At 40.2% G+C, this 18040-nt stretch overlaps 2 protein-coding genes across 4 annotated transcripts in view; one reads left to right on the top strand and one right to left on the bottom strand.

The window, feature by feature from the left end:
* hsf1 (heat shock transcription factor 1) overlaps positions 1-4522 on the top strand; it is a 31553-nt gene extending 27031 nt beyond the window's left edge. For 2 of the 3 annotated variants that reach the window (XM_035792852.2, XM_035792857.2), the window contains one exon: positions 821-4522. In XM_035792852.2, the coding sequence (XP_035648745.1) occupies positions 821-1032 (212 nt within the window). In that variant the 3' untranslated portion in view covers positions 1033-4522. The remainder of the gene's footprint in view (positions 1-820) is intronic. The other variant, XM_035792853.2, reaches the window with a different exon arrangement.
* Positions 4523-4673: 151 nt separating this feature from the next.
* Positions 4674-18040, bottom strand: part of si:ch211-80h18.1 (uncharacterized protein LOC555593 homolog) — a 28078-nt gene continuing 14711 nt past the window's right edge. Inside the window, exons 19-36 of the mRNA XM_052470034.1 lie at positions 17912-17956; positions 17782-17829; positions 17626-17661; positions 16751-16816; positions 16207-16245; positions 15968-16069; positions 15820-15879; positions 15444-15521; positions 15035-15085; positions 14009-14047; positions 13763-13834; positions 13091-13135; positions 8404-8436; positions 8257-8301; positions 7731-7769; positions 6976-7011; positions 5786-5830; positions 4674-5197 (exon numbers count right to left, since the gene is read on the bottom strand). Of these exons, the coding sequence (XP_052325994.1) occupies positions 5163-5197; positions 5786-5830; positions 6976-7011; positions 7731-7769; positions 8257-8301; positions 8404-8436; positions 13091-13135; positions 13763-13834; positions 14009-14047; positions 15035-15085; positions 15444-15521; positions 15820-15879; positions 15968-16069; positions 16207-16245; positions 16751-16816; positions 17626-17661; positions 17782-17829; positions 17912-17956 (914 nt within the window). The 3' untranslated portion in view covers positions 4674-5162. The remainder of the gene's footprint in view (positions 5198-5785; positions 5831-6975; positions 7012-7730; positions 7770-8256; positions 8302-8403; positions 8437-13090; positions 13136-13762; positions 13835-14008; positions 14048-15034; positions 15086-15443; positions 15522-15819; positions 15880-15967; positions 16070-16206; positions 16246-16750; positions 16817-17625; positions 17662-17781; positions 17830-17911; positions 17957-18040) is intronic.

The following is an 18040-nucleotide window of genomic DNA, read 5'->3' as shown; positions in this document are numbered from 1 at the left end:
AAACCAAGATATTGAAACAAACCATTCAAAATAATCTACCTGCAACAAAGCATGCTGCGAAATATGATAATGAGACCTCTGTCACTTCCTGCAATATGTAGAAAACACTCCAACATTTCCTGGTTGTTTAAAATCGTAGGTAATACTTTATTTGGATAGTCCGTCCATAGATGCTCTACAGACTCTCCGTAACATTTCAACTCTCCTAACCTTAACTGTTACCCTGACTCTTATTCTAAACCTAACCGTAACCTTAGCAAGCAGTTGCTTATCAACAGTTTGTTGATACTATGTTATCCAAATAAAGTGTGACCAGATTCTAAATCGTTTGCCTAATTTAAGTTTGTGACACAACTTTAGACCAATTAACCACTGTGAAATACTGTATTTTTTCAATAACCCAAAACATTGTATTTTCTTCTGTTTTAAAGCTTAGTATGTGAAAAACTCAACTTAAAAACGGGAAGCATGCAAATGGATCTACTGCTTTTCCGACTTGCTTTCAATGAGAATGACAGATGTATAACAAATTCCTATGTGGATTTAGTTGGATTGCCTAAAAACCATCATACTCCACGCATGCTACTCATCATACTACATAATACATACTACATACTGCGGAAATGAACACACTTGAATCAACCTTTAAAATGTCATAGTGAAAAAACATGAACACTTTCAATGTAATACTTCATGCAGTGTAAAGGGGCTATGGAAACTCCATAGATATCTAGTTAAAGTTAAATAAAGGTTAAATAAACTAAAAAGATCTCGCTGTCTTCATAGATCATAGTTTCATGTTTTTCTATGTTGATTAAAGCAGGGAAGCAGCTGGTCCAGTACACCTCCCAGCCAATGCTACTGACTGACCCACTGACCAATGAGAATGGCGGAGCGGACCTCCCCACTCTGCTGGAGCTGGAGGGGGACTCGTATTTCACCCAGGACCAGGACCCTGAAGAGGACCCTACCATCTCGCTCCTCACTACCGACTACCACACAGCAGCACCAGACAAGCCCGAACTATCCTAAAAGCATTTTTTTTTATAAAGTGATGTATTGCAGTGTTTTTTTTTTTGTTTTTTGTTTTTTTGTCATTATGTTAATGTGCAGATGATGAAAAATCAACCTGTTAAAACATTTATTATTATGGTGTTCATTATTCTCTGAGCTATTGATTTTCATTCATTTTAAGGCTTAAACTACTTATTGAAAGAATTTTGCTTAGATGAATCAAAACAAATGTTCGACTTACGCTCCTGGCATGGTTTATTCAGCCCATGGAAAGGACTTCCTGGGTTGAAATATCTGTGATCTTACTGGCGGACACAAATAAAGCTCAATCATAATCATTACTAGGTCAAGTTTTAAGCATTGTTCACCAAGCTCCTTTAATTATTAAAAGTGGAAGTATGCAGAATATTTTTTTTGTTATACCAAGTGTAAAGATCGAATACATTTCAACGGTGTGTGCGCGTGTGTGGTCCACTAGACTCCACCTGAATCATTTCTCTCGTCAACTCTGTTCTTTTAGACTCACTATCCAAGGGATGTGGCTTGACTGTTTCATGAAAAAAAACTGTTTTTGTGTTTCTTTTTTAAAAATGTTTAGGTTCTTGCGCTTTTACTTATTGATATAAGGATTGTACCTTAATCATCGTTTTTTTAAAGTGTTTGAATCTTTGTGCTGCACCAATATGTTGTTTTATTCACATTAGATGCAGGAAGTGTTTTCTTTGACATTTTCCCTTGCATAATTCATAATGGAATGCTGTTGGTATTTCAGCACCTTATAGTTATACTTTCGTATCTAAGATTGTTTCATTTTATTACTTGTTGTTTAAAGAACCATACATTAATTTATTTTAGACAGAGTTCTCCAAAACACCAAATACTACTTACTCTAGCCCTCAAGTGTCAATGTTCACATGCATATAGTCTGGATGACAAAATCATATTGATTTTTTTAATAATATAATGAAACATTGAGTATTGAATGGCAATTCATATTTTTTTCTTTAAGCATTTTTTCTTAAAGACTAGATGACCAACTGTCAATAAAATATTACACGTCAGACAGCTGAATGGCATAGAGTTTTCTAGTAGATAACCCATCTGCCTTTGTTCACAGTAAGCATTCATGTCTTGAAATCAAATCGAACTGATTTGGTTTAGATTTATTGAAACCAAATCCACTGACTTAAGACTGGCCCTTTGTACAAGTGTACAATAGACAGCATTTAAGATGCTTTCTGTATATGACAAGAGATTGACATAATATCCTGGGTTAATCCTTCTATACCAGCCAGCACATCCCATTATGTGGATTGCTTTTTGGGATAGAAATTATTTGAATTTAAAGCAGGATTCCATGTACAGTGCATTCGGCAAGGATTCAGACCCCTTAACATTTTCCACATTTTGTTATGTTGCAGCCGTGTTCTAAAATGGATAACATTTGTTTTTTTCCTCATCAATCTACAGACAATACCCCATAATGACAAAGCAAAAACAGTATTTTGTAAATGTATTAAAAGTACAAAACTGAAATATCACATTTACATAAGTATTCAGACCCTTCACTCAGTACTTTGTTGAAGCCCTTTGGCAGTGATTACAGCCTCAAGTCTTATTGGGTATGACACTAGAAGCTTGGTACACCTGTGTTTGGGGAGTTTCTTCCATTCTTCTCTGGAGATCCTCCCATGCTCTGTCAGGTTGGATGGGGAGCGTCGCTGCAAAGCTATTTTCAGGTCTCTCCAAGAGATCTTTGATTGGGTTCAAGTCCAGGCTCTGGCTTGGCCACTCAAGGACATTGAGACTTGTCCCGAAGCAACTCCTGCGTTGTCTTGGCTGTGTGCTTAGGGTCGTTGTCCTGTTGGAAGGTGAACCTTCACCCCAGTCTGAGGTCCTGAGCGCTCTGGAGCAGGTTTTCATCAAGGATCTCTCTATACTTTGCCCAGTTCATCCTTCCCTCAATCCTGACTAGTCTCCCAGTCCCTGCTGCTGAAAAACATCCCCACAGCATGATGCTGCCACCACCATACTTCACCTTAGGGATGGTGCCATGTTTCTTCCAGATGTGACGCTTGGCATTCAGGCCAAAGAGTTCAATCTTGGTTTCATCTGACCAGAGAATCTTGTTTCTCATGGTCTGAGAGTCTTTAGGTGCCTTTTGCCAAACCAAAGTCATGTGACTTTTACTGAGGTGTGGCTTCCATCTGGCCACTCTACCATAAAGACCCTATTGGTGGAGTGCTGCAGAGATGGTTGTCCTTCTGGAAGGTTCTCCCATTGCCACAGAGGAACTCTGGAGCTCTGTCAGAGTGACCATCGGGTTATTGGTCACCTCCCTTACCAAGGTCCTTCACCACCAATTGCTCAGTTTGGCCGGGCGGCCAGTTGTAGGAAGAGTCTTGGTGATTCCAAACCGCTCGCATTTAAGAATGATGGAGGAAACTGTTCTTGGGGACCTTCAATGCTGCAGACATTTTTTGGTACCGTCCCTTGACACAATCCTGTCTCTGAGGTCTACGGACAATTCCTTCAACCTCATGGCTTGGTTTTTGCCCTGACATGCACTGTCAACCTTCAGACCTTATATAGACAAGTGTGTGCGTCGCCATATCATGTCCAATCAAATTAATTTACCACAGGTGGACTCCAATCAAGTTGTAGAAACATCTCAAGGATCATCAATGGAAACAGGATGCACCGAGCGCTAAGTCTCATAACAAAGGGTCTGAATACTTTTGTAAATAAACTATTTCTGTTTAGTTTTTTATAAATAAAAAAGAAATGGCCAAAAACCTGTTTTCACTTTGTCATTATGGGGTATTGTTTGTAGATTGATGAGGAAATGTTTTTATTTAATCCATTTTAGATATTTAGGCTATTCAAGTTTTTTTACAATGACGGCCTACAACTTCCAAAACCGAATGATGCTGGGCCAATTGTGTTCCGCCCTATGGGACTCCCAATCATGGCTGGTTGTGATACAGCCTGGAATCGAACCAGGGTGTCTGTAGTGACAGCTCTGGCACTGAGATGCAGTGCCTTAGACCGCTGCGTCACTTGGGAGCCCTGTAACGTAAAAAGTAAAGGGGTCTGAATACTTTCCGAATGCACTGTATATCCTCCAATGTCTTATCAATCATATGCTATTCATTTATTTTCTGGAAGCCTGTTTCCCTCGAGCGTTATTATTTTATAGTCAAATCCTTGTCTAGGAAAACAAATGAATCATTGAATCTTGGTTCAAGTGTGAGGAACTTTGTGAATTTACGCATACTTCCCCCAGAGGTTGTTTTGAGTTTGTTCAAACTGTTTTGTTTTTTGTAATGAACTCCTTTTAAGAAAGGGGAAGTATTGGAGTATATTGATGTGCTGAATTGTACATTGTTAAGCACTTTTACCAGTTTCACCATAACACAATGGCACAGCCTGAGAAACCCAAATTACGCATGAGAACAATATTTTGTGTATGGTATGTTTTAAATAAACACGGTTGTTTTGAAATAAATTATTTGCATATCCATAATACATTACTGCATTTAAGGTTCTATTTTAGTTGTAAATAATGGCTGATTAATCAGTTGAACAGGCACATGGATTCCATAAACATTGCTCCCCACTTCCGTATGTGAAAAATATGGAGAAAAATGAGTTTGATGTTCAAAATAGATGTTCCTTTTAATGTAGAGATTACTTTGATATACATTTCGCAATGTACAATTTCTGACACAAAATTATTTATTATTTCTCACATTTTCTAAACTGGGAAATACAGTACTTGTGGAAATTACAAAAAAACAAAGCTTCATAAAGATTCAGTATATTGTTTGAGCTTTTGTACAACAATATTCATAGGGATGACGCTTTTGTATGAGCCATATTCATCTGAGTCAGAGGGTTCTCCTTAGTACCCTCTTGTCTTTTTGTCATATATGCAACGAATGAAACAAAACGTCTATTAACAAGTGCGCAAAAAGTTTACTTACAGTGTCATCTTTAAGTTTAAATAGACAAAGTTCAAACAAACAAACATAGACACAAACAACTAGATTTGCTAGTGGGCTGGATCACTGTTTCTCTGCCATGCAGGCTGGTCCGTACACTGAAATCTGTAGCGTAGAAACTTGACACGAGGCTTCATATGGAAGTCAGCAGGTATCCTCCAGTTCCACATTTTCTGCACCTTCAGAAGTGAAGATGTATTTTAGTCTCTGACACACATATCTGTAATTCATCTATCTAAGAGGTGACTGAAGCGATAGTTCATCCAAATTACTAACTTACATTTTGGTTTCCTTACCCTGTGAGCAGTCTATGGATGAGACAAAAATCCAGAACTTGTATGAACTACCCCTTTAATGTTAAAAAAGTAATGCAATATATTGTAGAATTACAGCATATTGAGTATATTAGCAGTATACTGTAGCATTGAGTCCTACCTCAGAGGCAGTAATACTACTTTAGTGTCCTTCATTTTTACTTGCTCACAATTTTTATTCTTGTAGTACCAATCAAGAGCTTACCTTTGTCTCTCTTTCAAAGGTACAGTTTAACAGCACTGTATTATCACCTGAAACCTTGCAATCAGAAACTTTTCCATCTTACTACTGTAGTTAATACAGTGTAATAAAAATGATTAGTTATAATATATTGTGTGTGTTTTGACAGGGGAGTACATCATGTAAATAAAACAAGGCTTTTGTCATTTAATAATGTTTTTAAAAGAAGAGAGAGACATGAGAGAGACGTTATAAGGAGCTGAGAAACCTACCTTCAGGACCCTGACCAGATGGGTTGTACTGTTCAGCTGCGGAAACTGGAAAGAGCAAGCAAAACCGAGGAAAGAAAAGAGCCCTTGAGCATCTGTTCACTGCATGGTTCAATATATGCTGTCATAATGACACCGCATTGTAATATCTGAAAGCTGTGCATTCCTGTTCTAAATAACAAGTTAGGCTGTGTTTACACAGTCAGCCCAATTCAGATCTTTTGCCAATTATTTGCATATCTGATACCTATCTGATATTTTCTCTAATGTGTAAACAGCAAAACAACCCATGGAATCTGATCTTTTGAATTCCAATTTATACTACCTCCATATATGGATCTGAATCCTGATACAAAAACCTATCCTCCATACGTGAACTCATGCGTTACCATGACAACCACCCCAAAATGTTAAGGAACAGTGGCAGGAAATGAACATGGCATCTGTGTGCTACTTCAGAGGCTACATCAGCATGAATGTGCAAATCAATCTGATATTGGTCACATATAAAACTGAGTGTGGACAGTCAGAAAAATGGATTGGATATAGAAAGAAAATCTGCTTTGGGTTCTTAGTGTGTCTGTGTAAACAGAGCCTTATTAGGCCTTAGTACCCATTTAGCCTGCACAACAAAATATCACCTTTACTAAAACTGCTAAATTTGTCACATGGATCCATTTCGCTATTTCAATTACTTTTGCTGCATATACACAATCAGCCCAATTCTGATCATTATTTTCACTAATTGGTCTTTTGACCAGTCAGATCAGCTCTTTTGCCAATAATAGGGCAAAAGGTAGAGCATGGCGCTTGTAACGCCAGGGTAGTGGGTTCGATCCCCGGGACCACCCATACGTAGAATGTATGCACACATCACTGTAAGTCGCTTTGGATAAAAGCGTCTGCTAAATGGCATATATACTATACTATATACTAAAAGATTGGAATTGGGATGCCTGTGTAAATGCAGCATTGTAGTCAAATTGATAGATAGCTACATATCAACATTACTGAGACATCTGTATAAGGCTGTGTTTACAAAGGCAGACCCTTTTCTGATCGTTTGCCTAATTATGGGCAAAAGAGCTGATTTGATTGGTTAAAAAAGAATATCAGAAAAAAATCTGAATTGGGCTGCCTGTATAAACGCAGCCATGTAACAGAGTTTAAACCTGAACTCTTATGAAGCTTACCAGCAGGCTGTGTCTGTTCTGTTACACCAGGATGACCTGTTTGGACAAAGACATTGCATGAACACAGACCCTACGAACAGAGCAGGGGGAGACCACCGTGAACGGGCAACCAGGGCTGTCTGTCATCAATGTCAATGCATTTCACACCATTACATGTCTATCACTACTTAGACTATGGTTAACTGCAAAGATCTGTAAAGCACTTTATGGCAACTGTTGGGCTGTAAATACATCTTATTGATTGGTTGATTAATCTATGGCAGGGGTGTCAAACTCCATTTTTGATGGGCTGAGTTTCTGCAAGTTTCCAATCCTCTCATGTACATCTTTTTTTTTAACCTTTATTTAACTAGGCAAGTCAGTTAAGAACAAATTCTTATTTTCAATGACAGCCTAGGAATAGTGTGTTAAATGCCTGTTCAGGAGCAGAACGACAGATTTGTACCTTGTCAGCTCGGGGATTTGAACTTGCAACCTTTCGGTTACTAGTCCAACGCTCTAGGCACTAGGCTAAGGTAATTTATTGGTTAGGAACTCCCCTCTCTTGGTCTAATTGGATACGAATTGTAAGAAAATGACCAAAAATAGGAGATACACAGCCCTCCAGGAAGTGAGTTTGACACCCTTGCTCTGGGCTATCTCTCCAAGATCAAAGGACTATTTCCACTACTTTTCATTTCATCAAGCCTTTAGGAGCAACAGATACTTGTGCAAGGTCAAGGGGTTGCGTAAATGAATATACTGTACCGACTTACTGGAAGCCTGTAGAGTGGATCCTTGTGCATCAGCTGTGACTACAATACAAAAGATAGATTCAACATGGTGACTTAAGGCGTTTCCTTTTGTTATTTAGTGACTGGCAGTAAGGCTGTGTCCCAAATGGTATCCTATTCCCTATATTGTGCAATGCTTTTTACCAGGAACTATGGGACACTATTCTCTTTATAGTACTCTATCTCTGATGAGTAATGAGTGGTAAGGGAACCTCACTCACTCCTGCCAACTTTGGCGTCTGTATTACAGACATTGGTATTACATACATATGGAATTGCATATATTCACATTATATTTTTGGAGGCTAGTGTGTGTTGTGTGTGTGTTGTGAGGAAGTGTATCTATTTTTTCTGAAATGTTAAGGTCATGAGATTGGTGTGTGTGTGTGTGTGTGTGTGTGTGTGTGTGTGTGTGTGTGTGTGTGTGTGTGTGTGTGTGTGTGTGTGTGTGTGTGTGTGTGTGTGTGTGTGTGTGTGTGTGTGTGTGTGTGTGTGTGTGTGGACTTACCTGGGGAATCGGTCTGAATGAAGACACTGTGTGCTTCTGCAACAACTGAGAGACAGAGTATATGATGTTACAAGTGTGTTGTGTGAGGGGCCTTGTTTGGTTTAGAATTCTAGCACTTCTGATATGTTGTTGTAAATGGAATTTTACCTGTAGTGTCATGTCCAAATCCAAGCACAGAATCTGAAATTGAAAAATGTATACTTATCATCTTCCTCGCCTGGATGTACAGTGGGGCAAAAAAGTATTTAGCCAGCCACCAATTGTGCAAGTTCTCCCACTTAAAAAGATGAGAGAGGCCTGTAATTTTCATCATAGGTACACTTCAACTATGACAGACAAAATGAGAAGAAAAAAAATCCAGAAAATCACATTGTAGGATTTTTTATGAATTTATTTGCAAATTATGGTGGAAAATAAGTATTTGGTCAATAACAAACGTTTATCTCAATACTTTGTGATATACCCTTTGTTGGCAATGACAGAGGTCAAACGTTTTCTGTAAGTCTTCACAAGGTTTTCACACACTGTTGCTGGTATTTTGTCCCATTCCTCCTTGCAGATCTCCTCTAGAGCAGTGATGTTTTGGGGCTGTTGCTGAGCAACACGGACTTTCAACTCCCTTTTCAACTCCGATTTTCTATGGGGTTGAGATCTGGAGACTGGCTAGGCCACTCCAGGACCTTGAAATGCTTCTTACGAAGCCACTCCTTCGTTGCCCGGGCGGTGTGTTTGGGATCATTGTCATGCTGAAAGACCCAGCCACGTTTCATCTTCAATGCCCTTGCTGATGGAAGGAGGTTTTCACTCAAAATCTCACGATACATGGCCCCATTCATTCTTTCCTTTACACGGATCAGTCGTCCTGGTCCCTTCGCAGAAAAACAGCCCCAAAGCATGATGTTTCCACCACCATGCTTCACAGTAGGTATGGTTTTCTTTGGATGCAACTCAGCATTCTTTGTCCTCCAAACACGACGAGTTGAGTTTTTACCAAAAAGTTATATTTTGGTTTCATCTGACCATATGACATTCTCCCAATCTTCTTCTGGATCATCCAAATGTTCTCTAGCAAACTTCAGACGGGCCTGGACATGTACTGGCTTAAGCAGGGGGACACGTCTGGCACTGCAGGATTTGAGTCCCTGGCGGCGTAGTGTGTTACTGATGGTAGACTTTGTTACTTTGGTCCCAGCTCTCTGCAGGTCATTCACTAGGTCCCCCCGTGTGGTTCTGGGATTTTTGCTCACCGTTCTTGTGATCATTTTGACCCCACGGGGTGAGATCTTGCATGGAGCCCCAGATCGAGGGAGATTATCAGTGGTCTTGTATGTCTTCCATTTCCTAATAATTGCTCCCACAGTTGATTTCTTCAAACCAAGCTGCTTACCTATTGCAGATTCAGTCTTCCCAGCCTGGTGCATGTCTACAATTTTGTTTCTGGTGTCCTTTGACAGCTCTTTGGTCTTGGCCATAGTGGAGTTTGGAGTGTGACTGTTTGAGGTTGTGGACAGGTGTCTTTTATACTGATAACAAGTTCAAACAGGTGCCATTAATACAGGTAACGAGTGGAGGACAGAGGAGCCTCTTAAAGAAGAAGTTACAGGGCTGTGAGAGCCAGAAATGTTGCTTGTTTGTAGGCGACCAAATACTTATTTTCCACCATAATTTGCAAATAAATTTATTAAAAATCCTACAATGTGATTTTCTGGATTTTTTTTCTTCTCATTTTGTCTGTCATAGTTGAAGTATACTTATGATGAAAATTACAGGCCTCTCTCATCTTTTTAAGTGGGAGAACTTGCACATGTCATTGGTTAAAATGAATCTGTAGAGTTTATGAGTCCACTGGTCACAGCCACCTCATCTAACCCTGTTTCAAATAAGAGGGGATATTACACTGTTATACTATATATATTTATTTTGTTACGTTAAAGCCTTATTCTAAAATTGATTAAATAAAATAAAAATCCTCATCAGTCTACACACAATACCCCATAATGACGAAGTGGAAACAGGTTTAGATGATTTTGCAAATGTATAAAAAATAAAAAAACAGACATTTCTTATTACGGAAGTATTCAGAACCTTTGCTATGAGTAAATTGAGCTCAGGTGCATCCTGTTTCCATTGATCATCGTTGAGATGTTTCTACAACTTGATTGGAGTCCACCTGTCATAAATTAAATTGGTTGGACATGCCTTGGAAAGGCACACTTGTCTATATAAGGTCCCACAGTTGTCAGTCCATGTCAGAGCAAAAACCAAGCCATGACGTCGAAGGAATTGTCCGTAGAGCTCAGAGACAGGATTGTGACGAGGCACAGATCTGGGGAAGGGTACCAAAACATTTCCGCAGCATTGAAGGTCCTCAAGAACACAGTGGTCTCCATCATTGTTAAATGGAAGAATTTTGGAACCACCAAGACTCCTCCTAGAGCGGGCCGCCTGGCCAAACTGAGCAATCGGGGGAGAAGGGGCTTGGTCAGGGAAGTGACCAAGAACGCGATGGTCACTCTGACAGAGCTCCAGAGTTACTCTGTGGAGATGGGAGAACCTTCCAGTAGGATAACCATCTCTGCAGCACTCCACCAATCAGGCTTTTTTTGGTAGAGTGGCCAGACGGAAGCCACTTCTCAGTAAAAGGCACATGACAGCCCACTTGGAGTTTGCCAAAAGGCACCTAAAGAACTCAGACCATGAAAAACAAGATTCTTTGGTCTGATGAAACCAAGATTGAACTCTTTGGCCTTAATGCCAAGTGTAACGTCTGGAGGAAACCTGGCACCATTTCAGCGGCAGGGACTGGGAGACTAGTCAGGATTGAGGGAAAGATGAACGAAGCAAAGTACAAAGAGATCCTTGATGAAAACCTGCTCTAGAGCGCTCAGGACCTCAGACTGGTCCTTGAGTGGCCCAGCCAGAGTCCGGACATGAACCCGATCAAACATCTCTGGAGAGACCTGAAAAAAATCTGTGCAGCAATGCTCCCCATCCAACCTGACAGAGCTTGAGAGTATCTGCAGAGAAGAATGGGAGAAACTCCCTAAATACAGGTGTGCCAAGCTTGTAGCGTCATACCCAAGAAGACTCCAGGCTGTAAACGCTGCCAGAAGTGCTTCAACAAAGTACTGAGTAAAGGGTCTGAATAGTTCTGTAAATGTGATATTTCAGTTTTTTTTTATTTTTATAAATTTGCAAACATTTTTTGCTTTTTTGCTTTGTCATTATGGGGTATTGTGTGTAGATTGATGTGGAAAAATAACAATTGAATCAATTTAGAATTAGGCTGTAGAATAGTGAAGACATCACAACTATGAAATAACTCATATGGAATCATGTAGTAACCAAAAAAGTGTTAAACAAATCTAAATATATTTTATATTTGAGATTCTTCAAAGTAGCCACACTTTGCCTTGGAAGCTTTGCACACTCGTGGCATTCTCTCAACCAGTTTAATCTGGAATGCATTTCCAACAGTCTTGAAGGAGTTCCCACATAGGCTGAGCACATCTCAATTGGGTTGAGGCCAGGTGATTTTGGAGGCCAGGTCATCTGATGCAGCACTCCAGCACTCTCCTTCTTGGTCAAATAGCCCTTACACAGCCTGGAGGTGTGTTGGGTCATTGTCCTGTTAAAAAACAAATGATTGTCCCACTAAGCGCAAACCAGATGGGATGGCATATCGCTGCAGAATGCTGTGTTAGCCATGCTGGTTAAGTGTGCCTTGAATTCTAAATAAATCACAGATGGTGTCACCAGCAAAGCACCCCGACACCGTCACACCTCCGCCTCCATGCTTCACGGTGGGAACCACACATGCGGAGATCATCCGTTCACCTACTCTGCGTCTCACAAAGACATGGCGGTTGGAACCAAAAATCTCAAATTTGGATTCATCAGACCAAAGGACAGATTTCCAGCGGTCTAATGTCCATTGCTTGTGTTTCTTGGCCCAAGCAAGTCTCTTCTTATTGATGTCTTTAGCAGTGGTTTCTTTGCAGCTATTCGACCAGCGTGAAGGCAGACTCTGAACAGTTGATGTTGAGATGTGTCTGTTATTTGAACTCTATGAAGCATTTATTTGGTCAGCTATTTCTGAGGCTGGTAACTCATGAACTTGTCTTCTGCAGCAGAGGTAACTCTGGGTCTTCCTTTCCTGTGGAGGTCCTCACTTTTTCTGGATTGACTGACCTTCACAACTGATTGGCACAAATGCATTAAGAAGGAAAGAAATTCCACAAATGTACTTTTGACAAGGCACATCTGTTAATTGAAATGCATTCTAGGTGACTACCTCATGACACTGGTTGAGAGAATGCCAAGAGTGTGCAAAGCTGTCATCAAGGCAAATGTTGGCTACTTTAAAGAATCTCAAATCTAAAATATATTTTGATTTGTGTAACAAATATGTGTTATTTCATAGTTTTGATGTCTTCACTATTATTCTACAATGTAGAAAATAGTTTTAAAAAACAAAGAAAAACCCTTGAATGAGTAGGTGTGTCCAAACTTTTGACTGGTACTGTATATATATATTACTTGGATTGTGTACCTATTCTAGACTTTTCTAAGCTACTCCAGAACACTGTTCCAGAGAAAATCAAAAAAATGTGTGGTTGAATGCTGTTTCCCACAATATGCTCTGTGTTAGTGACAGCTTTATTTCTCCTTACTGCCTGCCCCTCCTCAGGCTGGCCCCAGCTCAGCCGGCTCTGCACTGAGTGTTACATTTATTTTGGCGTAACTAGCGAAGCAGCGGCAAGCAGTGTGTCAGCTCTAAAAATATGCAGGTTAGAGAAGGAATGCTTGATCATCAGACAAGTGCGTAGCCTACCGGGCGTCCCTGGTGCGCTGGAGCTGTACACGTTCGCCCCAAGTGCTAGGGAGAGGGAGAAACACATGAGTTACTATGTTAGATGAACTTCATTGAGTATCCATTTGTTTGAATAGCCTACTAAATATGTTTTATTAGATGTCACCCAGTGTTGTAATGGGATGTTCTTGTTTGATCTTGTAAATGTTTACAATATATAGTAAACAGAGACATACACTTCAAACCCTTACCATTGATATCTATCTGTGTATGTGAGCTGGTGACAAGTTCTTCTGCCACACCTGTTCACACATTGACACCTGTATCATTGTACCTGTGCACAGAATATTTCAGACTCTACTTGTGAAGGTAAACTATTAATTTATTTTCTCCATTATCAGTAACGTAAAGCTGTAATATGTAACTTTTGGGGCAACACGAAGTGGCGGAGCGAGTTATGCATTTTCTTTAAATGCAATTAACCTTTATTTATCCAGGGACCTGCATAGTGCATATTTTAACATGTATAGTATACAAAGTATAAGCAGTCAAAGTCAACAGGGTGTTCTATCTGTAGAGGGATGTTGTGTGGCCATGTCAGACAGCCCTGCTCATAGAAACACATTAGTAGGCCTAGCCAAATTCGACCAATTTCCCAAAAGCTCACTGTAGGATTTCAAGGTGGTGGCTTACCTGTGGTATCTGTTTGAGGGCTGACGGTGTGAACGTCATCATGATGCTGAACAGCGACCCCGTCTGTAACAGCTGAAGAACCACGAAATTAGAACTCAACCCGCGAAATTACAGCGTGAGCTCTCATGATGAAACATTGTTGCAACACTATTGCAACAACATTGTAAAAAGTGATGCCTTCAGAAATGTTTAACTCTGCAAATTAAATGTAGGCCTATCATTGATTCTATTTTTTGTAGGACTCACCTCCCATGTCGTCGTGGTGAGAGACGACGCCGTGCTCACCTGCAGGAAATAAGGGAGGAAGAAAAGCTGACCGGTGAGTGGTGATGGCTAACATTTTGGAAATACTTTTTTTTAAAGTATATTTTTCCTGTGTGAAAATAAGCATAGAACACTTTACTCTGACAGATAGACGTCCTGGGAATTTTCATCCCTGGACCGTTTTTAATGGAGGTATTTATTTAGCCAACACTGGCCTTGGTGAAGCCTATTTTCCATCATGACACTTATTTTCCACAAAGGTTATAGTTCTATGAGACAATTGTTGCTCAAGACATAACATAAGACCAGAACAGGTCCAACAGTGGTGGAAAAAGTACCCAATTGTCATACTTAAGCAACAGTAAAGATATATAGAAATTGACTCAAGTAAAAGTGAAAGTCATCCAGCAAAATACTACTTGAGTAGAAGTCTAAAATGATTTGGTTTTAAATATACTTAAGTATCAAAAGTGAATGTAATTGCTCAAATATACTTAAGTATCAAAAGTAAAAGTATAAATCATTTCACATATTAAGAAAACCATATGGAACAAATTTACGGATAGGCAGGGATACACTCCAACTTAATTTACAAAAGCATTTGTGTTTAGTGAGTCTGCCAGATCAGAGGCAGCAGGGATGGCCAGGGATGTTCTCTTGATAAGTGCATGCATTTTCCTGTCATGCTAAGCATTCAAAATGTAGCAAGTACTTTTGGGTGTCAGGGAAAATGTATGGAGTAAAATGTACATTATTTTCATTAGGAATGTAATGGAGTAAAAGTAAAAGTTGTCAAAAATATAAATAGTAAAGTAAAGTACAGATACTCCAAAAAACTATCTAAGTAGTATTTTAAAGTATTTTTACTTAAGTGCTTTACATAACTGAGGTCCAATCCATTATTTTGCACTTACAGTAGGCAACTAAGCAGACAGAAAAATGTGTTTATGAATAACAAATGCACTGAAATAGGTTTGTAAATAATGGAGAATTAAAACACTGATTTACCAGCATCTAGTAGGCCTATGTCTGTAGACATAATCTGCTGCCCAGGTGGATCTGAAAAGCAAAAACACTGTCATATACACCATTGTATTGGCAGGCTTTTGCATTAGGCATATTGGGATAAATGACCACATGAATTCAGTATGTCAAGCATATATCCTCAATGCTTCTCAAAAAATGCATGTGGCATTTGTTTTGCTCCATCAAGTGCAAATACTCTACCCCTGGTTATAGCCTAGTCCTAGCCTGGTCCCAGATCTGCTGCTTTTGCGTACTCCATTGTCATTGGAAGCTAAATGTTTAATTGTTTGGCATGACAATTCCATTAGGAGTTGGCAGGAGAGCAGAAACAGACTGGCACCCAGGCTGGCTTCGGCCTACTGGCTTCCGTGTACCTTTAGGGTAGACATACCTGTTACATCATGATGCACATCGTTGACCACATGATCACCTCCATGTGTGTCTGTAACCTGGCTTTGACGACCATTTCCTGCAACATACGTGTTCATTTATGCTGACATTATCTTAACCATCCTCTGTCTGAGCTGGACACATCAATACCATTCTCTGAAATACATTCATAGTATAATGTATTTCATTCAACATATATATGCCATTTAACAGACACTTTTATCCAATGCAACTTACAGTCATGCGTGCATACATTTTACGTATGGGCAGTCCCGGGAATCAAACCCACTATCCTGGCATTGCAAGCACCATAAACTGAGCTACAGAAGATCACCTTTACAAGGGTATGTTATGTTTAGTCCTGAGTGTGATCCTACCTGGGTGGTCAATGTGCGATGATGAATAATCAGTATGTGACATCACTGCTACTGGGTGGTCTGGAGAGAAAAACTGAGATGAAGCTTTTCCATGCCATCTTGGTCACTATCCTCTTACAGAGATGATGATTTATTTCAGTATATTTACCTGTAGTATCGGATAGACCAGCATGATCACCTGCTGAGTGGTATGATCCATCGAAACCTGAGCTCAGATATGGATGGTCAGGCCCTGAGTAGTCAGTAAGGCCTGCAAATAAAAAGAGACCACAAGTTGGACAGAGATACAAACTAGTTGACAGACCCACAACTACTGTTTACATGTTCAACTGTGAATCATAATCTATTTATTAGATAATGATTATAGTTGTGGCTCACAATGCCTACCTGTAAAATCACTTATTAGACCTATGTGATCTCCAAGGCCTGGGGGAAGAACATCAGACACACAGAGAAAGAAAGAAGATAAATGATTGGATGATGTGAACCCTCATCTCTTGTTGCACGGCATCCCTCCTAATAGAGTCTCTAAAAGGCTATGCCTGACCCCATTCATCAGGGAGGGCGGTGCTACTCCACCAAGACATAAAGTCTACAGTGAAGCCGCGAAAGGAAACAATGTCAAGATCTACAAAGTTCACAAGCACAGCTACACAAATAACTTGCTGTCTGCACAGACAGGAACACATGGACCCAATGATAATCTTGGAGTAAAAAATATATTGGGGCGTAAATTCTCCGGGACACTCTGAAATCTCTGTCATGATTAGCCTGCGAGGAGCTCTCTCCGAGTTAGAGAACTAAGCCTAAGAGGAGCTCTATCCGAGGTGAGGTAGAGAACTGAGCCTGCGAGGATGAGGGACGACACAAGAGGGAGGGGTGAGGTGATTTACAGGACCTGGCAGAGGGTGAAAGGTGTGCCAGTAGGTACCTGGTGGAACGTCTGGACCCGGGCTGCTACTTGACGACAACGCCGGTCCTGGACCCGAACCCACAGCTGGATGAGAGGAGAGAGAGAACAAAGAGAGCAGGAAGAGAGAGAGAGAGAGAGAGAGAGAGAGAGAGAGAGAGAGAGAGAGAGAGAGAGAGAGAGAGAGAGAGAGAGAGAGAGAGAAGAGCAGAGAGAGAGAGAGAGAGAGAGAGAGAAGAGCAGAGAGAGAGAGAGCAGAGAGAGAGAGAGAGAGAGAAGAGCAGAGAGCAGCAGAGAGAGCAGAGAGAGAGAGCAGAGAGAGAGAGAGAAGAGAGAGAGCAGAGAGAGAGAGAGGAGAGAGAGAGAGAAGAGAGAGAGCAGAGAGAGAGAGAGCAGAGAGAGAGAGAGAGAAGAGAGAGAGCAGAGAGAGAGAGAGAGCAGAGAGAGAGAGAGAAGAGAGAGAGAGCAGAGAGAGAGAGAGAGAAGAGAGAGAGAGAGCAGAGAAAGAGAGAGCAGAGAGCGCCAGACAGCCAGTGATATATATCAAACCTGATTTAAAGCAGTTTTCCTTGAGTAAATTATTACAAAAGCAGGAATAACTGTAACAGTGATTTACTCTGCAGCAGCACAGATAACTAGCAAAATATGGAATATAAACTTCTCAGAGTGAAGTTAGTGGCTTGCTGTTTTAACCCTCGGACAGAGAGGTACTTAAATAAAATGACGCTTTAGAGGTGTAGTATAACATTGTCTGTGCCAGTTTAAATATAGCTTAAATCTGATATAAATTAGAGGGACTCTCCCACAGAGTAACTTTCCCAAAGGTGTTGCATTGTAACATTTCTTTCAAGGGAAGAAGTGAAGTGACTAAGGGAGGCTTGGATGAAGAAACATACCTATTGAGTCTAATTGAGAAGTCATTCCAGTGTGATCTATCAACAGAGCAGTGTTGGTTAGATATTTTTGATTCAACAAAGAAAAACATAGATTCTTTATAGTCAGAAAAGCCCCAACAGAAAGCAGACACAGAAGGGCTATGATGACAAACCCACCTGAGATGTCGATATGGATGTCAGAAGCATACAGATCCCCCACACCACCTGGAACGACATACAGTTAATCAAGAACAAACTTGATATAACTAGAAATAAACATCAAAGATAAGTTCATACAAACACTCACCCATTAAACCAATGAGGAAGTCATGGCTGGATTGGTCGATAATACCTGAATGTCAATACGGAATTAAAGTGAAGAAATGATGGAGAAGCAAGTAAATATACCAGACAGGAGCCAAGCATGAAACACAGC

Source organism: Oncorhynchus keta, chromosome 19 (assembly GCF_023373465.1).
Source record: "Oncorhynchus keta strain PuntledgeMale-10-30-2019 chromosome 19, Oket_V2, whole genome shotgun sequence".
In the NCBI taxonomy this organism is placed as follows: domain Eukaryota; kingdom Metazoa; phylum Chordata; class Actinopteri; order Salmoniformes; family Salmonidae; genus Oncorhynchus; species Oncorhynchus keta.
The sequence above is the reverse complement of the archived record's forward strand: the minus strand, read 5'-3'. Positions and strand labels throughout refer to the sequence as shown.